This window comes from Cebus imitator, unplaced genomic scaffold, assembly GCF_001604975.1.
Source record: "Cebus imitator isolate Cc_AM_T3 unplaced genomic scaffold, Cebus_imitator-1.0 Scaffold142, whole genome shotgun sequence".
Lineage (NCBI taxonomy): Eukaryota > Metazoa > Chordata > Mammalia > Primates > Cebidae > Cebus > Cebus imitator.
Window position 1 is genome coordinate 2,539,143 of NW_016107457.1, and position 23,770 is coordinate 2,562,912.

Below are 23,770 nucleotides of genomic sequence, written 5' to 3' on the forward strand. Positions count from 1 at the left end.
TTTTTTGAGACAAAGTCTCCCTGTCACCCAGGTGGGAGTGTGATGGCACAATCTCAGCTCACTGCCCCCTCTGCCTCCTGAGTTCAAGCAACTCTTGTGCATCAGCCTCCCAAGTAGCTGAGATTACAGGTATGCCCCACCACTCCCAGTTATTTTTACATTTTTTTGCAGAGACGGGGTTTTACCATGTTGGCCAGGCTGGTCTCCAACTCCTGGCCCTCAAGCGATCCTCTCATGGCAGCCTCCCAAAGTGCCAGGATTACAGGCATGAGCCACCACACCTGGCCAGCAAAGCTATTTTCATATTGGCATTTTCACCAAAAAATTGGACTGTGTCCTCATTTTTTGTGTTTTGGAGAGTTATAGAGGTAGCCTAAGAGGTGAAATAAAATTTTTTTGAATGTCCTCTATGTTACAGGCATATTATAATTGTCATCTTATTTAATCTTTACAGTAATTCCATGAGAAGAGCATTACTAGTTCCATTTATAGATGAGAAAACTGCCCCATGGGATTCATGTACCTACTCAAGGTCACATGGCAAGTACAGAGAGTAAACAGTTGGAATTAGAATTTACATTGAGGATTGCCTCCCTTTGAAGGACTGGCTTCCGTCTACCATCCCAAGCAATCCCTTCAAAAAACATAAGCGGTCAATGTTCTTTTTAAAATCTAAGGTTCATTTCAGCCATTTATATATAGCTAATTAGCTTCCTTGTTCTATTGCCATAGCGCCTATGTGTTTAAATGAAAATAAGGTAAAATCCTTTTGTGTTCTGTCTACTTGGAAATCTACAGCCTTTGTTTAGACAATAGAACACACCCTTATGTTATTTGTATTGTAGTTTTCCACCCTTGCTTGTCTCTCTTTGAGTTGAGAATTATTTAGTACTCCTTTTTTTTTCTTTTTTTTTTGAGACAGAGTCTCGCGCTCTGTTGCCAGGCTGGAGTGCAGTGGCACGATCTTGGCTCACTGCAATCTCCACCTTCTGGGTTGAAGCAATTCTCCTGCCTCAGTCTCCCGAGTAGCTGGGACTATAGGCAAGGGCCACCACGCCCAGCAAATTTTCATACTTTTTAGTAGAGACAAGGTTTCACCATGTTGGCCAGGATGGTCTCGATCTCTTGAACTTGTGATCCACTTGCCTCATCCTCCCAAAGGGCTGGGATTACAGATGTGAGCCACTGCACCCGGCCGAGAATTATTTAGTATTCTAAACATTGAAATATATATATCATTGGCTACCTCCTGCTGATTTATTTTAGCTAAATATTTTTTTTGGGGGGATAGTTGTTTTATAAATTAAAATGTGTATCTTTAATTTACTACAGTCTGAATATTACTATAATATTACACATTGTAATTACCATAATGTAATAATATAATACATTGTATATTATATATTACATATAATACAGAGTATATAGTATGTGATATATAATATAGAAGATATAGTGTATATATATAGTATTCATTGTAATATATCATATACTATATGTGTTAACATATAGTATTATATATGTTATATATATTATGCAAATATACAGTATTATACATGCGATATATTAGAATATAGTATAATATAGCATAACAATATATGATATAGTATATATGATATATAGTATTCATTATATAAATAGTATTATTATATAGTAATATTAATATTACATATATAATATACTGACATTATGACACCTTATGTATAATGAGAATTCTGCAATATTATAATTCTATTTACACTATTAGTTTTATCTTTTGTACTATAGATTTTATTTTTACATACTATTATATATTATAGACCTCACAATAGGTCGATATTTTTGCTTCAACAATTGACTTTTAAAGAACTTAAGATTAATAATATTTTAAGTAATCCACATATTTACTACTCTTAGCTCTTCTTTCCTTTATGTAGGTCCAATTTTCTATTTGGCATCATTTCCCTTAGATGGAAGAAATTTCTTTAGTATTTTAGTTAGTATGGGTCTGATGGTAACAAGTTTTGCCAGCTTTTGCTTATATGAAACAGTCTTTATTTTGCTGTTATTATGTAAATATAACTTTTACTAGATATAAATATATTTTGCTACATATTTATATCAATCTATATAGATTGCTAGATATTTTTTTTTCTTTTTTTTTTTTGAGATGGAGTTTCACTCTTGCTACCCAGGCTGGAGTGCAATGGCACGATCTCGGCTCACTGCAACCTCCACCTCCTGGGTTCAGGCAATTCTCCTGCCTCAACCTCCTGAGTAGCTGGGATTACAGGCACGCACCACCATGCCCAGCTAATGTTTTGTATTTTTAGTAGAGACGGGGTTTCACCATGTTGACCAGGATGGTCTCAATTTCTTGACCTCGTGATCCACCCGCCTCGGCCTCCCAAAGTGCTGGGATTACAGGCTTGAGCCACCGCGCCCGGCCTTGGTGTACTAAATTAGCTGGGATTACAGGCACGCACCACCATGCCCAGCTAATGTTTTGTATTTTTAGTAGAGACGGGGTTTCACCATGTTGACCAGGATGGTCTCAATTTCTTGACCTCGTGATCCACCCGCCTCGGCCTCCCAAAGTGCTGGGATTACAGGCTTGAGCCACCGCGCCCGGCATGATTGCTGGATATTTTTTATTCAGCACTTTAAAGATGGTCCGTTGTTTTCTGACCTCTAGCGTTTCTGATAAAAAGATAACATTCTTATCATTGTTTTTCCCATTCATGATATGTCTTTTTCTCTGGCTACTTAAATTTTCTTATTTTTGACTTTTTGATTTTCTGTGTGATATAACTCTGTGTGCTTTTCTTTGTATTTAGCCTCTTTCGGGTATGCTAAGTTTCCTTGATTTGAGGGCTGCAGTTTATGATCAAATTTGGAAATAAATATAAACTTATTTCATGCCCCATTCCCTTTCTCCTTTGCCCTTGGACTACTTTGAATAGACTGAGTCAACTTGCTATTACTCCACAGGTTACCGGCGTAGCAGTGTATTTGATTTTTAATCTTTTTTCTTTCTGTGCTTTAGTATGGATGATTTCTATGACTGTGTTCAAGTCTACCAATTTTTTCTTCCTTTGTATTCAATCTGTTATTTGTCCCAACCAATGATTTTAAAAATTTTTCTGATATTGTATCTTTCAATCATAGGATTTCCATCTGGCTCTTTTCCCCTCATTATACTTGTTTCTCCTATAGCTTAACATATTTATCATAGTTATTTTAAATTCAGCAAATTTCAACAGCTGAGTCTGTGGGTTTTTTTCCATTATCTAACTTTTCTTTTGACTGTAGGTCACATTTTTCAGTTGATTTTGTTTAATTTTTAAATTATACGCTGGGTACTCTGAATGATATGTTATAAATAATTTGGAACTTATAGCAGATTGGTTTTGTCCATAGCTGATGATTTTTCTCAGCAGAAGGCTTAGTCCAATGCAAGCCATTCCACCATAACCTGATGCCAGAACTCTCAAACATTTGAGTAAAAACAGGATACGTGGCCTCTGCATATTATGCCATCATAGTTTGTATTTGTTTCCATCATGCACCACTTTTTGAATATTTCTTCTATGAATACATGAGAGAATTCTTGACCTTCCAGTTGGTAGATACTGAATAGCCTACTATAAAATATCATTTCGGCCAGGCAGAGTGGCTCACACCTGTAATCCCAGCACTTTGTGAGGCCAAGGCAGGTGGATCATGAAGTCAAGAGTTCGAGACCAGCCTTGTCAATATGGTGAAACCCAGTCTCTACTAAAAATACAAAAATTAGTTGGGTGTGGTAATGTGCACCTGTAGTTGCAGCTACTTGGGAGGCTAAGGCAGGAGAATCACTTGAACCTGGGAGGCTGAGGTTGCAGTAAGCCAAGACTGTGCCACTGCACTCCAGCCTGAGTAACAGAGAGAGATTCCATCTCAAAAAAAAAAAAAAAATGAAAAGATAAAATTATTTCAAATATACAAAGGTGCTTTTATGTGCTGCTTATATTACATGTTTGGAAAAATTTAAATTAATATTCACAATGTACAAAACACTAATAACTTATTTTATCTTTATCGTTCCTGAGGAAGGAGGGTAATTAAAGGTGGTTATAGTTGACAGCTATAGAGTATTTGTGAGTCTAACTGATGTAGAGCTATTTAAAAAAAATCAGATGTGAGCGTTACCAACATACATTAAGAAAAAACAGGAGAGATCAAGTGCGGTGGCTCACGCCTGTAATCCCAACACCATGGAAGGATGAGATGGGCGGATCACGAGGTTAGGAGTTTGAGACCATCCTGGCCAACATAGTGAAACCCTGTCTCTACTTAAAAAAAAAAAAAAAAAAAAATTAGCTGGGCGTGATGGCAGGTGCCTGTAGTCCCAGCTACTTGGAAAGCTGAGGCAGAACTGCTTGAACCTGGAGGCAGAGGTTGCAGTGAGCCAAGATCATGCCACTGCACTCCAGCCCGCACGACAGTGCGAGACTCCATTTCAAAAAAAAAGAAAAAACAGGAGGGAAAGGTAGATAACCTTCCGACCACTAGCACTTGGAACCACATAGCAATGAACTAAAATAAAACTGTCCTGAGCCTATTTTGCAGACTGTTCAACAGAACCAGGCATACAACGTTTATTAGGTTGATGCAACAATTATGATTTTTGCCATAATACTTTTAGACCTCTAGTTGGGCAAGGGAAATAAGGTTTACAATGTAATGTAAAAACATTAGGAGAGGGAGAAAGAGAAAACCAAAGATGTTCCCTCCATGTTCTCAGGATGCTTTGCAACTGTAAAAAACATTCTTTCCTTCAAAGATATTCTCTCGTGTTTTGAAGGCTACTGGCACTTTATGATTACTCATCTTCCTTTTAATCTAAATAAATATTTTCAATTCGCTTGCAATATTTGTGACATAAAAATGAAAAAAATTGATATATTTTTATATGACATAAAGAAACAGTTTTAGGCTAGTTTCAACTAATATAGAAACCGAGGGTCTTCTTCACTATTTCCAATGTTCGTGTCAACATAGCTATTTTAGAATTCAAGGAGGAAATATTGTTTCTGAATTCCTTTTTCAGAGAGACTATTCTATGACTTTGAAATATTTAATATTTTATTCAAGGATTTCCTTTTAACCAAGACAATTACATTCCTGGAAATATAATGAAAAGCAAATGTCAGTATCAACAATTCTTTTTTGTTAGTATAGAACCTATTGAGTTTCTGGACGAGTATGGGCTAAAATTATAGTACATCCAAGTGTCCCCTGACACCTTCCCAGGTAGTAACAATTTAACAACTAACACACTGGAAGTGCCTTGAAAATACTTCATCTACCTGAGCATAAATACCTCTTTATTCTTGTACATAAACTGGATGTCATTAACTTCAGGGGAAAAATTACATTGCCATAGGACCGGTATAAAGTCAAGTACATTAAGACGTTTTGACAAACATAATATTAAGAAGTATATCTTATTTCAATATATTCAGCACTTATTAAGCATTTAATATGTATCAGGAAGTATGCTAAGGATGCTAAGTGTGACAGATGCTAAGATGACCATATGCATCTTAGTGTTAAGGTGTAGTTTTCCAAGTAATGCTGTGGTTTCTCTGAAGATGCAGGCAGTGGTGACTTACTAAGAAGGCTAGAAGCTGGGAGGGGCAAATTAGAGTAACATTCTGGCAATCAGAGTATTGTTATTAGCAACGCTACCTGGGATTCCACATCTTCTCTGAAGCACTAAACACAAGTACATCTGCTTTTATTATTAGATGGAGAGGAGTCAGTGAAAAGAGAAAGAGAACTCAAGTTTTAAATGGTTCTGATTTAGGGTCTATACTGAGTCTCTGATCAGTCTGTGAATTGATACAGATGAAACTAAAAATGACATGAAACCATCCATTGCAAAGTATCTTCCTTCAACATGTACCAAATACTCATGCTAGCTTTAAAGAAGGCAAGAATTCGGTGGAAAGAAATAGCAGGCCATTCTCAGCAAAATATTTTAGTCTATAAAGAAATGAAGGCATTGAGATCTTGTTGAAAAAATGAACTTCATAAATCAATTTAAAATTGGAAAGCTGCATACAGACTAAATTGACAGATATGCCTTGATAGGTGTTAACATCTCAGCACATGTCCCACCACTATGACAGAGATCCTCTATGTGCTTATTCTTGGCTACCAACAGGAGCATGAGTTAACAAACCAGTTGATATTCGTTAGTATCATGGGGCTGGGAAAATGGGAACGACTTTCCTGAAATGAGCTAAATAGAAACCTGAAGTGTCTATAATTCATCAGATCATGGCACAAGAAGATTCACGTGCAGTCACCCTAAATTTTACAATAACTAATTATTCTTAAATTTATAATATTCAGTGCCCTTCCAGCTGAGAGAGTGAGATCATCGGAAAAATATTTCTATCTGTACTGGGAGGGAAACTAAGATTCAGGAGGGCAAACTTTTCTCAGATCCCAATTTTACTACTTGCTAGTCACACTTAAGATTAGAGATCAGGCAGTAGGGTGAAATTAAATTCACTCATCTGCCTTTCCAGCTGGTAAGATATTGCTCTGATCCTACCTAAATTACCCTGAACACAATTCAAGTTTACATCCTTGAATGAAAGAGCTGTAAGAATCTTCTTTTAAAGTGAATCCTCTATTCTGTGAGTGCCCATGCAGGGCACAGAGCAATAGGAAGGAGGTCCCTTATAGTGCTGGCCTCTGAACTGAAGTCTAGTGATGCTTTCCTGCCTCTAAAACATGGGGGATAGGTGTGTACCAGGTCAGGTTTATTGAATGCAAGCGAGGTCGCCACAATAGTAAGTAGTTGGTGGGAGGCAGATAGGTAAATAATGGCATCTATTTTCTCAGGGACTACTGGATTGGGTAGTTAGAACTTGTTTTTATGAAAAATTATCCTTTCTATTTTGGGGCTTGCCCCTACGGCTCTCTGACATTTTAGCCAGCTTCTTCCCTTTCGCCGACACACGCAATCACTACTTCATCATTTCAGCAGGAGAGAAGGGACACTTTGATGAATAGAACACAAAATAGTTTACATATTTCGGGTATATACTATAATTTCTCCCACTTAATCTGTCGGAAATTCAGTCTGTGCCCAGTTGACACCCTTCCCCCAACCCATTCCATTCAGGACAACTGCAAAAGAATGTCAGGCTTTTCTGTTCTCTGGTTCTCCACGTCTTTCCTTCACATAATACAGGAAGAATTAAATCCAAGTCAAAACGGAATGGGAGGTGCAAAGGAATCTACATCTTTGTTGAAACTAAGACAGCCCTTCAGAACAGGTAGGCAAAAGTGGCACAGAAACCAAGTTGCACACTGAACTTTGCCTATGTAGATTATTTCCTATCTTTGATACTTTTATGCAGAAGAATTTTTATGTTTTTCTCCTGGCCCTCCCCTATGACACTCTATGCCCTCTGAATATGGGGCCTGAACTTCCTGTATATCCTTTTTCTCCTCCCATTGAACAAAAAAGGACATGTAACTGTTTGATAAATGATGAAAAATAACTGACAAATCATTTTGCTGTTCTGTTGACTGACTATATCAAGAGAGGAAGAAATAAGGTAATTTCCAATCCATATATCAACTGTATATCCAGGCACCTCTTCAAGCTTCTCTTCAGTGTGTCTTGGTAACCCTTTTAAAGTAAGAAAACATTCTTTGCAAAGACTCCCCCTCTTTACAAAAGTCCCTTTTCCTCCATGTGATAATCAAGCAACAGATGCAATGCATCTCTACATTTTTTTTTTTTTTTTTNGGTGCCAGGCTGGAGTGCAGTGGGGCGATCTCGGCTCACTGCAACCTCCATCTTCCGGGTTCAAGCAATTCTCCTGCCTCAGCCTCCCGAGTAGCTGGGACTACAGGCATGCGCCACCACGCCCAGCTAATTTTTGTCTTTTTAGTAGAGATGGGGTTTCACCATGTTGGCCAGGACAGTCTCGACCTCTTGACCTTGTGATCCACCTGCCTCGGTGTCCCGAAGTGCTGGGATTACAGGCTGAGCCACTGTGCCTGGCTGCATCTTTACTTTTTATTCCTTACAACTCCTTAAATAGCCTACACTTAGCAGAAGACCCCTGCCATTTAAAGCAATGGTTCTAGCATCCTTTTTCTTTTCAGTAATAGTTTACATACAATTATAATTTATTCTGAAATGTTCCTTTAGTTTCTGTTGAGACACAATTCATGTCTCGTTAATAAAAGAACAGCTGTCTCACCTCAAATGCCAGAATATACAACAAATTACAGCATAGTAAAAATTCTACCTACTTTTAGATAAAATCTAGTTCAGGTAAAATAGTTTCATTCAATGTTTTAGAGTTACACAGATTTTTGTTTTGTTTTCTTCTGAGCACAAAATACTGTAAATGATTACACTGTAGCTATGTCTACCCACATCCTGTGACCATATACCTGTTAATCATTACTTCTGAAATTGAACCATTAGTTTCATTCATGCAGTAAAACAAAGTAGCCTGGGTAAACTTGTTTATCGGGACCATATGACTGTGAATTTCCCATCCACATAATAAATTATGATGTTAGATGAACTCAGAAGGGCAAAAACATTTTTTTTTGCATAAATACCAACTTTTCCCTGATTTAAGTTTAGTCAGTTTATAATCTAGAAATGATTGATAACAGCAATATATCATATTTTCTATCTGTAGTGTTCATTATTTTAAGACAAGTAATTAAAGGAAGTTGGGATGGGATGCTACTTAAATACATGTAAAACCTACTGTACAAATATACTTGGCTTTACTAATTTTTTTCTAACCATCAAGAGTGCCTCCCAAAATAAGACCAGTGAAGAAAAGTATACCATCAAATACGGCTTCCAGAAGAAAAACCCTCTAAAAATAATCAAACCTAGTTACAAAACTTCTCAGCCTTTTAAAGTTTCATTTGAAACACAATATCTATATAGCAGTTGTAATTAACATATAATTTTATAACATATAATTTTCTTAGTTTCATTCTTCCAGCTCTTTTAAACAGATGTCACAAGGTAAGACTCAGAATGGCGCTTAGGACTTTGGGTTCCACTGGATTCTGTGCTGTCAGTTTCTGAATCTCGCTTATTTGTGTTGAGGCTACCAGGTCAGTTTTAGGAACAAGAATCAGAATTTTTAGAAGAAGGAAGCACAGGATTGCAGGAGTTGCAGTTACGAGACAAAAAAAATGACTTAAAACGCTTACCTAGATGGATGTTTGTGGTGACACCATCTTTTGATTAGATTGCTTCTTGCATAAGAAATATTGAAAAAGAAAACCCTTGGCTAGAAGTTTAATACTAATTGGAGCACTGAGATATACTAGCAGTGGCTATAATTTATTTCTGGCTTACTTTATGGCAGCACAGTTTACAAACATTATCTACAAGCTGGCCATTAATTTTCTTTATTTTCAGACAGAGAAATTACAATCAGTAAAGTTAAACAGCCTACCTAAGTCAGCTAGCTAAGTTTAGAATCTGGATTCAAATCAGAATTGATTTGAATTGGCTGGTTCTTTTACCTACACACAATGCATCACACCAAATAAGCAACATGCCATAAACACTTAGATTAGACATATTTGTAGATTTTTATAATTTTTAATTTAAAAATGTTGGGTTTTTTTTTGTTTTAGAAACAGGGTATCACTCTATTGTCATGGTGCGATCAAAGCCTACTGTAGCCTTGAACTCCTGGGCTCAAGCGATCCTCCTGCCTTAGCCTGTTGCGTAGCCAAGACTGCCAGTGCATGCCACCACTACCAGCTAATTTTGTTCCCTTTTACTGGTAGAGATGGAGGTTTCACTATGTCGATCAGGCTGGTCCCAACCTCCTGGGCTCAAGTGATCCTCCTACCCTGGCCTTTGAAACTGCTGGGATTACAGTTGTGAGCCACTGGGCCCAGCCTTTAAAAATTTTTAATTGTGGTAAAATACATACAACATAAAAGTTACCCTCACAATCCATTTTTAAGTAGACACTTCAGTAATTTTAACCAGATTATTCACATTGTATAACAGATCTTTAGAACTTTTTCATCTTGTAAAGCTGAAACTCTATACCCATCAAATAACTCATTTCCTCTACCACTAGTCCCCGTCAACCACCATACTGCTGTTTCCATGATTTTCACTACTCTAGATGTCCCATATAAGTGGAGCCATACATTATTTGTCCTTTTGTGACTGTTGTATTTCAGTCAGCATAATGTCTTCGTGGTTTATCAATGCTGTAACATAGTTTTCTTCTTTTCTAAGGGCCAAATTATATTCATTTGTATGTATATACCACATTTTAAAATTCATTCATCTATCCATGAACATTTGGGCTGCTTTTACCTCTTGCTTATTGCTGCTATGAACAAGCTTTCAATTATTTTGGACTTATACCCAGAAGTGAGATTGCTGGGTCATATGGTAGCTCTATTTTTAATTTTTTTTTTTTTGAGGAAGTTCCACACTGTTTTCCGTAGCAGTCACATCTTCCACCAGCAGTGCACAGGGTAGACAGATTTGTTTTTAAATAGAATAACTTGCAGTTTTAGTATCAAACCGGCTGAATAGCTTAGCTTACAGTGTCTTGGAAATTAAATGCAACAAAAACTCTAGAACTTTTAAAGCCAGGTACCATTAAACTGTGAATTAAGTATTTATGGATACAGATGGATGGCCATCCCATTTTAAAAAGAACAAAAGTAGCAGTCATTTTCCAAGAGACCATAACAAACAGAACACAAAGCCCATGTTGTCTCAGCACAAAGGTATTAGGAAAAGGATTCCCACTTCCTGAAAATAAGTAGAAGCAGGTACGTAAGTTGCACACTTACCCTGGTTTTGGCATCGATTTTAGCTCCTCGATCAAGCAATAGTTTTACCATATTTGCATTTCCTCTTTTTGATGCAACATGTAAAGGAGTGATGTCATTCTGGGAAGAACAGGAAAAAAAAAGTACAGGTTTGATATTTTTGGTTTCAACAAAGCATTCCTTTCTAAACTTTCCCCCAACATATCCCCATTTTTCCCCTCTTCTTTTTGAAACATCCTTTATGAACAGTGAGTTTCCTAATACTTCTCTCTGACAGGAATTTTCTTCAGAAGGAAACTTAAAAAAAAAAATGAATTGTAAGGGAATCTGTGAGGCAGGGTCCAAGTTAATTTATTTCAATCACTTGAGGTGACTCATGAATCAGGTGATGATTTTTTTTGTTCAAAAATCCTGCATTTTTTAAGTCAGTGTATTTTCCTATAAATTTAAGTGATACACACTGGCTAGTCAGGGGTTGACTAACAAGTAGCTGATTAAGTCAGTACAGGCTGAGTTTAAAGGAGTGTCACGTGACTTGGAGCCTTTCCCAGGTTCAGTTGGGAGCATCAGGTTGTCAGGGAGAGACAACAGGAACTCAAACTGGAAAATCCGTTACTTCTGTATAAAGTCACATGACTTCCCATGCCCACGATGCTTAAATGTGTTTACAGGCTTTTATTGGCAGTCTTATGGAAAACTGTAATTCTTATTTTACAAATATCTGAAGAATAGTCAGATTGTTAGGATAATCTGAAATTCCAGTTGTGTTCTCCTTGATTTCAATGGTGGCTACCGTAGTTATCCTCGCCAAGCATCTTACAGGTACTATGATTGTTTCCAGACTGTCAAGGAAATGTATGCATACGTTGAAACAAATGCCCTCTTTTGATTTTTCTTTTTCTTTCTTTTTAAGCGACAGAGTCTCGTATGTTGCTCGGGCTGATCTCAAATTCCTGAGCTCAAATGATCCTCTTGCCTCAGCCTCCCAAGTAGCTGGAACTACAGGTGTGTACCACTATGCCTGGCTTCTTATTCTTGTGCACCAGCAATATGAGTTTAAGGTCTGTTATTCACAAAGAATCAATTACATGATAAATAAACTAGGCTCACAGGGATCATGTATTTACAGTTTGATAACAGAAACAATATAGTAGCTATCAAGTATGGATCACTTCCTATATGTCAGAGACTATGCTAAATATTATCTCATTTAATTCTCACAATCCTCATAATATCATATATAATCTGAATTACAATCCCCATTTCACACATGCAGAAACATCTGGCAGAACCAGGATTCAACTCTTAAACGCTTACATGCATGATTTTAAAAACACAATAATGAAAAGTTCCAACATACACAAAGTTTGGGCAAAAAACATAATGAACTTCAAGTGCCCCTTACCCTGCTTCAGTAAATATCAACCTTTTGCCAATATTATTTATTTTATGCTCCCTACTGTTTTTTTTTTCTTTCTGAAGGAGTTTAAGAAGAAGAGAAAGAAAATTCTTGGCATCATGTCATTTTACCCGTAACTATTGCAATTTAATTGCCTCTAACAGATAAGGACATCTCAAAAAAAATCATGATACCATTATAATAACTAAGAAAGTAAAAATAATTCCTTTATGGCACCCAAGACACCTTCCATGTTCAAATTCTCCCATTACCTCCAACTATCCCCATTGTTAGTCGGCTCCAATTGGAAGGTCAACATACTGCATTAGGTTGAAAGGTCCTTTAGGTCTTAATCTCCGTGCTCCTCTATCACACCTTCCTTTCCCCCTGCCCTGTGTTCATTTATTTATTGAAGAAACAGGGTAATTTACTGTGTAGACCCTTCCACAGTCTGAGTTTGACTGACTGAATCCTCATGGGGAATCATTTAACATGTCAACATGTCCTTTTCTCCCTGTATTTTATGTACATTTTTCCAGTTAAATGCTTTTAATTGTAGGATTAGGTTCACAACCTTTCCACAGATGGAAAGTTTGCACATTCTCTTTGCTCTCTATTCTTAGATGCTAGAATATAAATCTTCAACGAAAGAAGAAAGAGACCTGAGGAAAACAAATGTCTGTTAGTAATGTTGGTGGAAAGTAAACATGACTAATATTGCTGTTACCCAGGGTGTAGGTAAACTTTTTCCGCAAAGGGCCAGATGGCAGATACATTCTGCTTTGCAGGGCATACAGTTTCATTTACTGAACTCTGCCATTGTAGCCCAAAAGCAGCCACAGCCACATGCAATATGTAAAGAAACGGGAGCAGTTGTGTTCCTAAAACTTTCTTTACAAAAACAGACAGTCGTGTGGGCAGTGGTTTGCTGACCCCTGCTCTGCACCTACCAGCTTACAGCCACACAGCTTTCAACTGCATGTAACGGGCTGCAAAAGAGGAAGTGAAACTATAGGCCGTGCCTTTTGCACGCTGTGGTCTTTTTTGGTGTGGAGGACTATCTGGTATGAGTGAAAGCTGGCAGAAGAAAATAAATTGCACGATGACCTTTAGATCTGCTTGCTTGTCTCTGTTTTCTGAGTACAAGTTGCTCTAGTGACCCAAGCCACATAGTGGATGAATTCTAGAGCTGAGACAGCGGGTGGGGGGTCAGGCTGGGAATAAAGGAAACACAGTCCAACAGGAGAGCTCATTGAGCCCCATGTGGGACGTGACACGAAGACCTCATCACTTTCCAGTGTGAGTAAGGGCTGGCGTGCCATTTCCCCTTAAAAACATGCCCTCACTAGTTGAGAAAGGCTTAATTAACCTTTATCACAAACAGGCTAATTTTAGGGAGAGGAAGAAATCTATTTCTAATTTCGCTCTCTTCCATACTCATGTATGCTCTCGTACTATGGATGTGTAGATGACAAAAGGTGCCTTAAGTTTCTAACTCCCACATTTTTTATACCTCTCTGACCCCTCCTAGAGAAATAGTTTATATTCTATAGCACTTAAACAGTGTTGTAAAGGACTGGCACTTCTCTAATTTCATTCTACCCTCACAACAATCTACTGAAATGGGATAAATATCATTCATTCCATTTGATAAAGAAAGTGAGTCACAAAACTGGTAATTTGCAAATCAAGAAACAGCTAATTAGAGGCAGAATCAGGATCAGAATTCAGGTTACCACGCCCTCAGGCTGTGGTATTTTCAGGCAGGGTTCAGAAGGCCTCTGTGTAAAAACCCTAGCTTCTCATCTCTGTCTAATGCAGCTTCCAATAAAATGCAAACACTTTTTATTCCTTACTCACACCGTGGATGCCCCTGTTAAGTACAAACAAACCAAAATGAAAGTGGTACCTCAGGGCCACTCAGTGGATTACTTATATTTTGATTCCTCAGTTAACAATTAAAAAAATGTACCGTGCCCTACTGTGAGTAAGGCTATTGCATTTTTACTGCCTAAGTAAGCAACAGAATCACGAAATCTCAACATATCAGAAAAGCTCAGTGATGTTAGAGCTAGAAAGCCTGCCTAAGAGAACCCACGTTTGCTGCTCGTGAAATGCAAATTTGTACATGCTTGCTCGAGTGCAATTTGGCAGTTTATACGAACAGCCTTCAAATCTGTAACCATACATACAGGGCAGAGTTTGGCTGGTGTGGTAGAAAGGGCAGAAATATGGAGAAAGACTCAGCCCTGAATCCAGGCACACTCCCTAAAGACTAAGTCTGCGCCTGCATGAAAGACCCCCTACCCGCAGCACCAGCCTAGCACAGAGTCACAAGCAAGAGTAGTCAACTGCTGAGGTAAGGCAGGAGTGTGGCGAGACCTCCTCTGTGCTGCAGGTGTGCAGAGAAAGCTCAGGGTGGAGCACTAACACCAAGCAAAATTCTCTGATGCCCCAGCCTCCACCCTAAACAGAAGTCAATGGCAGCCCTCCACTAGGGGAATCTGAAGCCTGAAAAAAAAAAAAATGTGAACTCAGCTCAACTCCTGCCTAAACAGGCTCAACCTCTCACATTTACAGCACAGAAGAAAAAGTAGGAGTATGCTCATTTCCAGACCAAAATATTAGTTAACTCAATCTCTCCCGTTACACACAATATTGTTTACACACAATATCCAGTGTTCTATCTAGCGGGAACAACATGCATGAAAAGATAGGGAATTCCAGCAAAGGCAGAGATTCTTAGCAAAGAGTCAAATGGAAACATTTGATAAGAAAAACCGCAGCATCAGAGTGAATTCCTTTCTTGGGCACCTTAGTAGAGGTCACACAGTTGAGGCAAGATTCACTGAACTTAAAGATATGTCCATTTAAGTTATTTAAACTAAAAACATTAAGGAGAAAAAAAGTAGAAAGGAGGGTGCAGAGCATCCAAGAGCTGTGGGATGATATAAAACAGCTCATGAGGGCAGCAGAAGGAGAAGAGACAGAATGGGACAGAAGCCATATTTGAAGAGATAATGATCAAAAATTTTATTGGAGCAATGAAAGGCAGAAAACCACAAATCCAGGAAGCTCAGGAGACACCAGGCAAGATAAACAATAAACAAACTCTCCAACCGGACACAACAGTCAAATTGCCAACAATGAAATATAAAGGAAAAATCTTGATGGTAGCTCAAGGAAAAAAGACATAACTCATACAGAGAACAAAGATGATAAGTACAGTGGACTCCTCATCAGGAATTACCCAATCCAGAAAAACAGAAGTGACATCTTTTAATACTGTCAAATGAGAATTCTTCACCCAATGAGAATACCTTTAAAAAATTCAAGGAGCAATAAAGACTTTTTAAGATAAACAAAAGCTAAGAGAATTCATCGTCAGCAGACCTGAAATACATACAATGTTAAAAGTTCTTCAGACAGTAGGAATATGATAGTAAATAGAAACTTAGATCTGCACCAAGAAATGAAGGGCTCTGGAAATGGCAAAAAAAATGAAGGTAAATAAAAGAGATAACGGATTGTCCAAAGACAAAAAAAAACAAAAACAAAAACAAAACAAAACAAAAAACCCACAACGAATGGTAGGGTTTATAATATATACAAAAGTAAAATGCATGACAACAACCACACACATAGATGGGAAGGAGGAATTGGAACTATACTTTTGTCAGGCTCGTATCATATTTGAAAGTTTACTGTGATAATAACATGGAAAACATGATATATTAAATTTTTATGCATAAATATATATGCATTCTAAAAAGGCTGTAGTATTTTTTTTTTTTTTGAAATAAGGTCTTGCTCTGTTGCCCAGGCTGGAGTGCAGTGGCATGATCTTGGCTCACTGCAACTTCCATCTCCCAGGTTCAAGTGATTCTCCCGCCTCAGTCTCCCGAGTAGCTGGGATTACAGGTGACCCATGCCATGCCCAATATTTTTTGTATTTTTAGTAGAGACAGGGTTTCATCATGTTGGCCCAGCTGGCCTTGAACTTCTGACCTCAAGTGATCACCCCACCTTGGCCTCCCAATGTGCTGGGATTACAAGCATGAGCCATAGTGCCTGATGAGATATTAATCCAAATGTTAACAATTTCTCTCAGTAATGAGATTACAGATGACTTTTTGCTCCTTCATCCTTTTCTAAAAAATGTCTAGCATGTACATTTGTACAGTGGAAAATGGTTGTGCTTTAATATTGCCTAATTTGCAGCGCACTACTACCATCTGTCTCAACTCTCTTCGCTTGCATTCTATACTCTTAGTGCCCCAGAGAAGTTTAACTTAACCATTAACGTCCCTAATATGTAAACTTTGAAGGAACCTGCTAAACCTGAAGATGTCCGGCACCTAAAAATACATGACTAATATTTTCCCATTAAAGTAGAATATTAAGTACGGTTAGAGTTAAAGATCTATAGGCACTTTGTGAGAAGCAGCATGAATTTAAATTTGGATAAAAACAAATTCCACCTGGAGTTCTGAATCTGACCTGATTTAGTACAAACAAAAAAGTAGATGCTATTGTAATTTTTTATATATTAGTTTCTTAATAGAATGTTTGTTCTTGTACCAAAGACATTTTTTCTTGTTCATTTAAAATATAGAATACATTAGCATTTGGGAAGTTTCTGAAACACCTCTGAATTCATTCAGCCTAGTCACCTATATTAATCCAAGAGGCTAAGTGATTTACACGGAGTCACAGAGCTTGGCGCTTGGTCAAGACCCCAGGTTTCCTAACTCCCAGGTACTGCCCCTTCTATTTCACTAAGCTCTTTGGGCTTATGTATAAACCACTATTTTCATTGCCAGCACAATAGCATCTTATTTAACTTTTCCATCAAATTATTCAAGGTAATATTTATTCACTCTAAAAACTTAAGTATACATATGATTAACGAATACCTTTTTTCTCTAGTATTTACTTCTCTTTAATCCTTTTTGAAAAATGGACAAAGATGAAAAGGGAATCACACATACACACAGATACATTTTATAAAAAACGAAGGGAGTTGGCTATACATATATTTATGTAAAGCATTAATGGGGCCTGGATAAATGTTCAGAAATTTGACTGAACAAAATTATAGTGCACAGCAAGTTTAATGCTCTCAAATTTCTAGGCCAATAAATTAAGTGCTTAAGAAAACAACATGAATCACTGCTATACTCTCTAATGTGTGGATTTTGTTCTTATGTATGATACCATTTCTAGCCCTTTTTTCTTTTGTAGTTTATTCACTTTCTTCTATGCTGATCTCCTTCCATTTTGATTTTCAGATAAGGTTTTTGTCTATAACCTATACTCCTTAAAGGTCCCTACCACTGAAGTTAGGGGGGAAAATTCTAATTTACAATAGGTTTTGCCTTCTACTTTTAGAGAAAAGAGAAGCAAATCACCCAGAACGAACTAAGATCTCTCGGGATTTGTAAAAATTCAATATATTCCTCTGCAACTTCAACACATTCCTCTACAGTAACATATGGTATTGCATGTTACACTGTATCATATATTTTAGAATAACTGTTAAAAGATGGTCTAACTCCAAAAATAAAGACAAATTTTTACAGTACTTCCTAAACTATAAAACTGGCTTAGAAACATAAAGGAAAATTTTAATAATGAATTGGGTTGGGGGAGAAATTCTATCCTGGATATAAATTTATTTCAATCCCATCCTTAGCATATGTCTAGTAGAAAGCACATTTCATCGTGAATGAGAAGACAAGGCCCCAGCGCTCACTCTTCCACAGTCACTTTATGAGAGCCGATACTGAGAATGTGCCTTATCCTTAATGAGCTTATTTCCTCATCTGTTCAGTGGACACAATACCTCCACTGCCTCCATCACAGGGGTATCAAGAGGAGTCATGAGATAATTTGTGTCAAAAGAAGGAAATTCACAAGTATTTCATATCTTTTGTCTTAATATACACAACAATCCTCAAGAGGAAATCTGTAAAAATCTGTAAAATTTTATGTTTTGAAGACCCTAAAAATCAAAAAACCTTGCCAAATGTCACAAAGCTGCCATCAGTTGTCTGACCCCAAGTTCATATTTTTTTTCACTAGACCAGGCCATGCCGTCATCTTACTTTGTAGTGTACTAACATATAATTATGTCTTACTATTAAAGCATTTCTGGAGCACCTAAGAGTGTGCTAAGAGAGAAAGATTGGATGGTGGCAGGGCAGGACAGTGGTTAAGGGCTAGATTGCTTAGGTTCAAATTCTAGGCCTGCCTCATACTACCTAATTAACCTTAGGTAAGTTTATTTAAATTCTCTGCATCAGATTTCTCACCTGTGAAATTAGGCTAAAAATAGTACTTACTCATATCATAGTTGCTGTGGTCTGAATATGCCCTCCTAATTTTATGTGTTAGAAACTTAATCCCCAAATTCATATGCTGATGTGATTTGTAGGTAGGGTCCTTGGCAGGGATTAGTGATTAGATAAACATACCAGGGCATGGCCTCCCAATGGGACTGGTGGCTTTCTAAGAAGGGGAGAAAGACCCAAGCTGGACATGCATACTTTTGTTCTCACCATATGATGTCTTCTGCCATTTTGACAAGGCCCTCACCAGGTGCAGCCCCTCAACCTTGGACTTCCCAGCCTCCGGAACTATAAGAAATTTTTTTCTTTATAAATTACCCAATCTGTGGTATTCTGTTATAGCAACAAAAAAAGGACTAAGATAATAGATTGCCATGAGGATAAATGAGTTAATAAGCGTAGTCTTAAGAACGGTACTTGGCATTTAGTAAACATTGTAACTATTAGGTGTTATTTTTATTATTTATTGTATGGACATTTAGAAATGTATGAAACAACTGCATCTCACAAGGATATTATAAAATAATTTGGGTAGAATAGACATGCAGATCTAATGTAAGCCTTGAACTATAAGGTGCTAAATCAGGTGGATCTTAAGAGGGATGCAGAAGGTCTTAGAGGAACATCAGCTCAGAACAGGCCGTGTCTGTGAACCATGCTGGGGTCAGGAGCATCTGAGAGGAATGGGAAGCTTGGGCCAAGATGGAGCTGATTTAAAATGATAGATACATGTGTTATATAACATAATATATGTGATAGAATATAATAAAAATATATGGGTACTATTAATGTAAGGGACCTGGAAAAAAACAATTTCCTCTGCTTGGAAATGGTGGAATTGCCTGCTTATTTCTTCCTTCTCAGATGTTTCTGAAAAATCCGGCCAAATTTATTTCATGAAATAATCCCCAAAACAGGTGCATATTTGCAACTGCCCAAGGTGAAATCAGGGCTATTTTCTATATTACTTGTGATAAATGGGAAACTCTTCATTTAAATATATAAAGGATATATGTGAATTACTGATGTCTCCCCCAACCCCATGTCTCTTTTCTTTAAAAATGTCTGGGAGAGGTTATTTAAGGAGAGAGTTAAGCGGATGATATCACCAAAATCTTGTAGATAATGAACGATTAACTTATATGACCTTTTAGTTTGGTTCCTTGACGTGTTTCCACTGAAGACAAATTCTAAAATAATTAAATGTTACTTTGAGATGGGATCCAATATCCTCTGCTAATTCTTACCACTTGTCATAATTTTGCCTCAAAATTAACATTATGATTAAAAAATTAGTCAAAGTAGCATAACAAATTGAAGATCAAGATTTCAGTGTTAACGATTTATATTTAAAACACATACATTTTAGGATTTTATGTTTTCTTATTCTGTTTTCTTGCACTTTAACATTATTTCTAGTATAAATAGAAACAGAAAAATGATTAGTGAATAAGTTCACAGAGAAAGCACAGGAAATACACAGAAGCAAAGATTACTACCATTCTTGTTCACCCTATACATATATATCTTTTGAAAAGTCTTTTAGCCCCTAAGGGGAGAGGTTGCATCTGCTAACTCTCTGGCACAGAATGAGTAATCAACAAATGTTTGATAAATTCTATTTAATAGTCATATAGATTTTGATACAATGTAGAAAATTAGAGAACTGAATTTCTATACCTTTAATTTTCTTAGAGAATATAAAAACATAATATTTTTCTGTAAGTTTTTATTATTTTTCCATTGAAAATTCTCTCTAATGGTTTTTATAATGGCTTTGTGATAAGATTGACATACCATAATATTTACCATTTTAAATAGTACAATTCAGTGATTTTTTAAAAGTCTATTCACAAGGATGTACGATCACCAGCAGTATCTAATTCCAGCACATTCTCATCATTTTCAAAGAGGAATCTCATACCATTAGGCAGTACTTCCCATTTCTCTGTCTCCCAAGACCTGTTCACTAGTAACTTACTTGCTGTCTCTATGGATTTGCCTATTCAGGACCTTTCATACAAATGAGATTATACAATATGCAATTTTTTGCGACTGGCTTCTTTCACTTAGCATGTTTTCAAGGTTTATCCACATTCTAGTACTTTTCAGTACTTTATTTCTTTCCATGAGAATGCTTAGTTTTTAAATTCCTTAAGAATCCCATAAAAGTATGCAAACAATGATAACTGCCAATGATATGGATTTGAGATTTCAAGGATATACTTAGGAAAATTTTTAATATTTGAATAGACTGATAAGAAAACACTCCAGCTTTCCTAGTGTGACACTATATGCAGGACATTTCTTTTAAAAAAATTGGACTTAAATGACCAATTATTATTAACACAGTATAAAAACAATTCAGAAACTTCCCTCATACCATAGTGATCATTATTAAGATGACCACCAGGCCAGGCACAGTGGCTCATGCCTGTAATCTAACACTTTGGGAGGCTGAGGCAGGTGGATCACTTGAGGCCAGGAGTTCAAGACCAGCCTGGCCAACGTGGCAAAACCCTATCTCTACTAAAAATACAAAAATTAGCCTGGTGTGGTATGTTCCTCTAATCTCAGCCACTTGGGAGGCTGAGGCATGAGAACTGCTCAATGCAGAGGTTGCAGTGAGTCAAGATCATGCCACTGCACTCCACTCCAGCCTGGGTGGCAGAGTGAAATCCTGTCTCCAAAATAAAATAAGAAAAGAAAAAAGATGACCACTATTGTCAGTTTTTTTTTCCTCTTTCTTCATGAGTCTTTAATTAAATGAAATAAACCTTTTTAGACAAAGTCCTTTTCTCTTCTCCAGTTTTGCTAACTGCTTGCTTATTCTCCACCAACTTTTCTTTGTGTGCTTTCTGGATAAGGAGATTAAGTCCATACTGGACTCACTGAGACTGACACCAAAGATACTGATGCCAGTGACATTTCCGCAGCCTCACTCCTCTCAGAGAGACCAACTAATCCCATTTGATCAGACACTTGATAGCGCTGGCCTTCCCAGGAAGCAGCAGCAAATGCTTGGATATATGCTGTTTGTTGTGAAGTCAGGCTCTGAGTATTGGGATCTGTTCTGCTCTAAATAACTCAAGAGCCTTATTTATTTTCTTTTAAGGATAATATGAGGCTGTTTATTGTTAATCCTGTCAGAAGCATCCCTTTGAATTGAGGTTGGCTCATCAACAATTCAGATAAGGCACTGCCAGGTCTTCCTTTGGTTCTCAAGTGATTTAGGGGGAAGGCAGACTATATCTAAAGATTCCCACACCTGCTTCTCCCCATGTACACCCTCAGCCAATACACACAATCCCAGCAGTTGCCACAGGAGAAGAAAGGCCAGGATAGCAGCTGATCTTGGACCTCCTCCCTTAATTGCATCTTCCATCTTTGCATGATTGGATGTTACAGGTGACTGAGTCTTTGGACCCCAGTGATTTTTAATACATGCTTAAAATTTTTTTTATATTTAAAATTGTGGTAAAATATACGTAAAACTTCCAGTGTAACCATTTTTAAGTACACAATTCAGTAGCATTAAGTACACAGCATTCTGCAATCAGTCTCCAGAACTCCTTTTATCTTGAAAAATGAAAAACTTTATAGCCATCAGCTGTCCCTATGCCCTTTCCTCCCAGCCCAGGACAACACCATTCTACTTTTGTCTCTAAATCTGACTACTACAGATACCTTGTGTTAAGTGCAATTCTAGTATCTGTCTTTTTGTGACTGGCTTATTTCACTTAGCATAATGGATTTTGTTGTTGTTGTTGTTGTTATTTGTTTGTTTTTGAGACAGAGTCTCACTCTGTCACCCAGGCTGGTGTGCAGTGGTGGGATCCTAGCTCGCTACAACCTCTGCCTCCAGGGTTCAAGCGATTCTCCTGCCTCAGACTCCCAAGTAGCTGGGATTACAGGCACATACCACAATGCCTGGCTAATTTTTGTACTGTAGTAGAGATGGGGTTTCATCGTGTTGGCCAGGTTGGTCTCCAACTTCTGACCTCAGATGATGCACCCACCTCAGCCTCCCAAAGTGCTGGGATTACAAGCATGAGCCACCATGCCTGGCCAGCATAATACCTTAAGGTTCATTCATGCTGTAGCATGCATCAAAATTTCCTCCCTTTTTAAGGCTGAGGAATGATCCAGTGTGTTGATGTATCACATTCTGTTTATTCATTCAACAGTTGGACTCTTGGCTTGCTTCCACCTTTTGGCTATGTGAATAATGCTGCTGTGAATATGCATGTACAAACACTTCTTGAGAACCTACTTTTCATTATTTTGGGTATATACCCAGAAGCGAAACTGCTGGATCATATGGTAACTATATTAGCTTTCTGAGGAAATGATGAGCTGCTTTCATTGTGGCTGTACAAATTCACATTTCTATCAACAATGTACAAGAGTTCCCATATCTTCATATCCTTGCCAAGAATGGCTATTTTCTGATTTGATTTTCATTTTTTCTTTTTGATAGTAGCCATTTTAATAAGTGTTCCATACATGCTTTTAAAATATAATTTTTTAGGCTACATTTCAGAGTTTCCATAATCCTATAAACAATGAAAAATTTCGGGGGGGGCACTAAAGATTGACATGGTAAATGCTTAATTCTTGTAGAAATTTTTTAGAAAAAAAGTTATACTTTTAAAAAAAGGACACCACCGATTTAGACCAAGAAACTGTTTGACATAAAAAATATAATTAAAATGGAATAAAATTACCAATTATGGAACCTCTACTTTGTACAGGCTCTATAAAACATGCATCATCTCATTTCATCTCCATAGCAACCCATGAAGTAGATGCTATTAATGTCAATTCACAGAGGAGCAAAGTGAAGCTGAAGAGGGTTACAGGTAACATGGCTAGAAAATACCAGAGCTGGGATCTGACCCTGAGCTGTCTGATTCCAAAAGCTGTGCTGATTCTTTCTTGTGGGTCATAGAAGAGAAAATAAATCCTGATAGTGAGTCGCTTTCTAACTTGGGTAAACTTTATCTCCAGCTCTGAATCCAAGTAGCATAGTCTCTATACAGAAAATGCTGCTGATGGCCGGGCATGGTGGCTCATGCCTATAATCCCAGCACTTTGGGAGGCCAAGGCAGGCAGATCACGAGGTCAGGAGATCGAGACCATCCTGGCCAACATGGTGAAACCCTGTCTCTACTAAAAA

At 37.4% G+C, this 23,770-nt stretch overlaps 1 protein-coding gene across 9 annotated transcripts in view; it reads right to left on the reverse strand.

Moving 5' to 3' along the window:
- The window catches only part of ANK3 (ankyrin 3), a 537,795-nt gene that overhangs the window by 186,943 nt on the left and 327,082 nt on the right, over window positions 1–23,770 (reverse strand). For all 9 annotated transcript variants that reach the window (XM_017542288.2, XM_017542287.2, XM_037743372.1 and 6 more), the window contains one exon: window positions 10,864–10,962. In XM_017542288.2, the coding sequence (XP_017397777.1) occupies window positions 10,864–10,962 (99 nt within the window). The remainder of the gene's footprint in view (window positions 1–10,863; window positions 10,963–23,770) is intronic.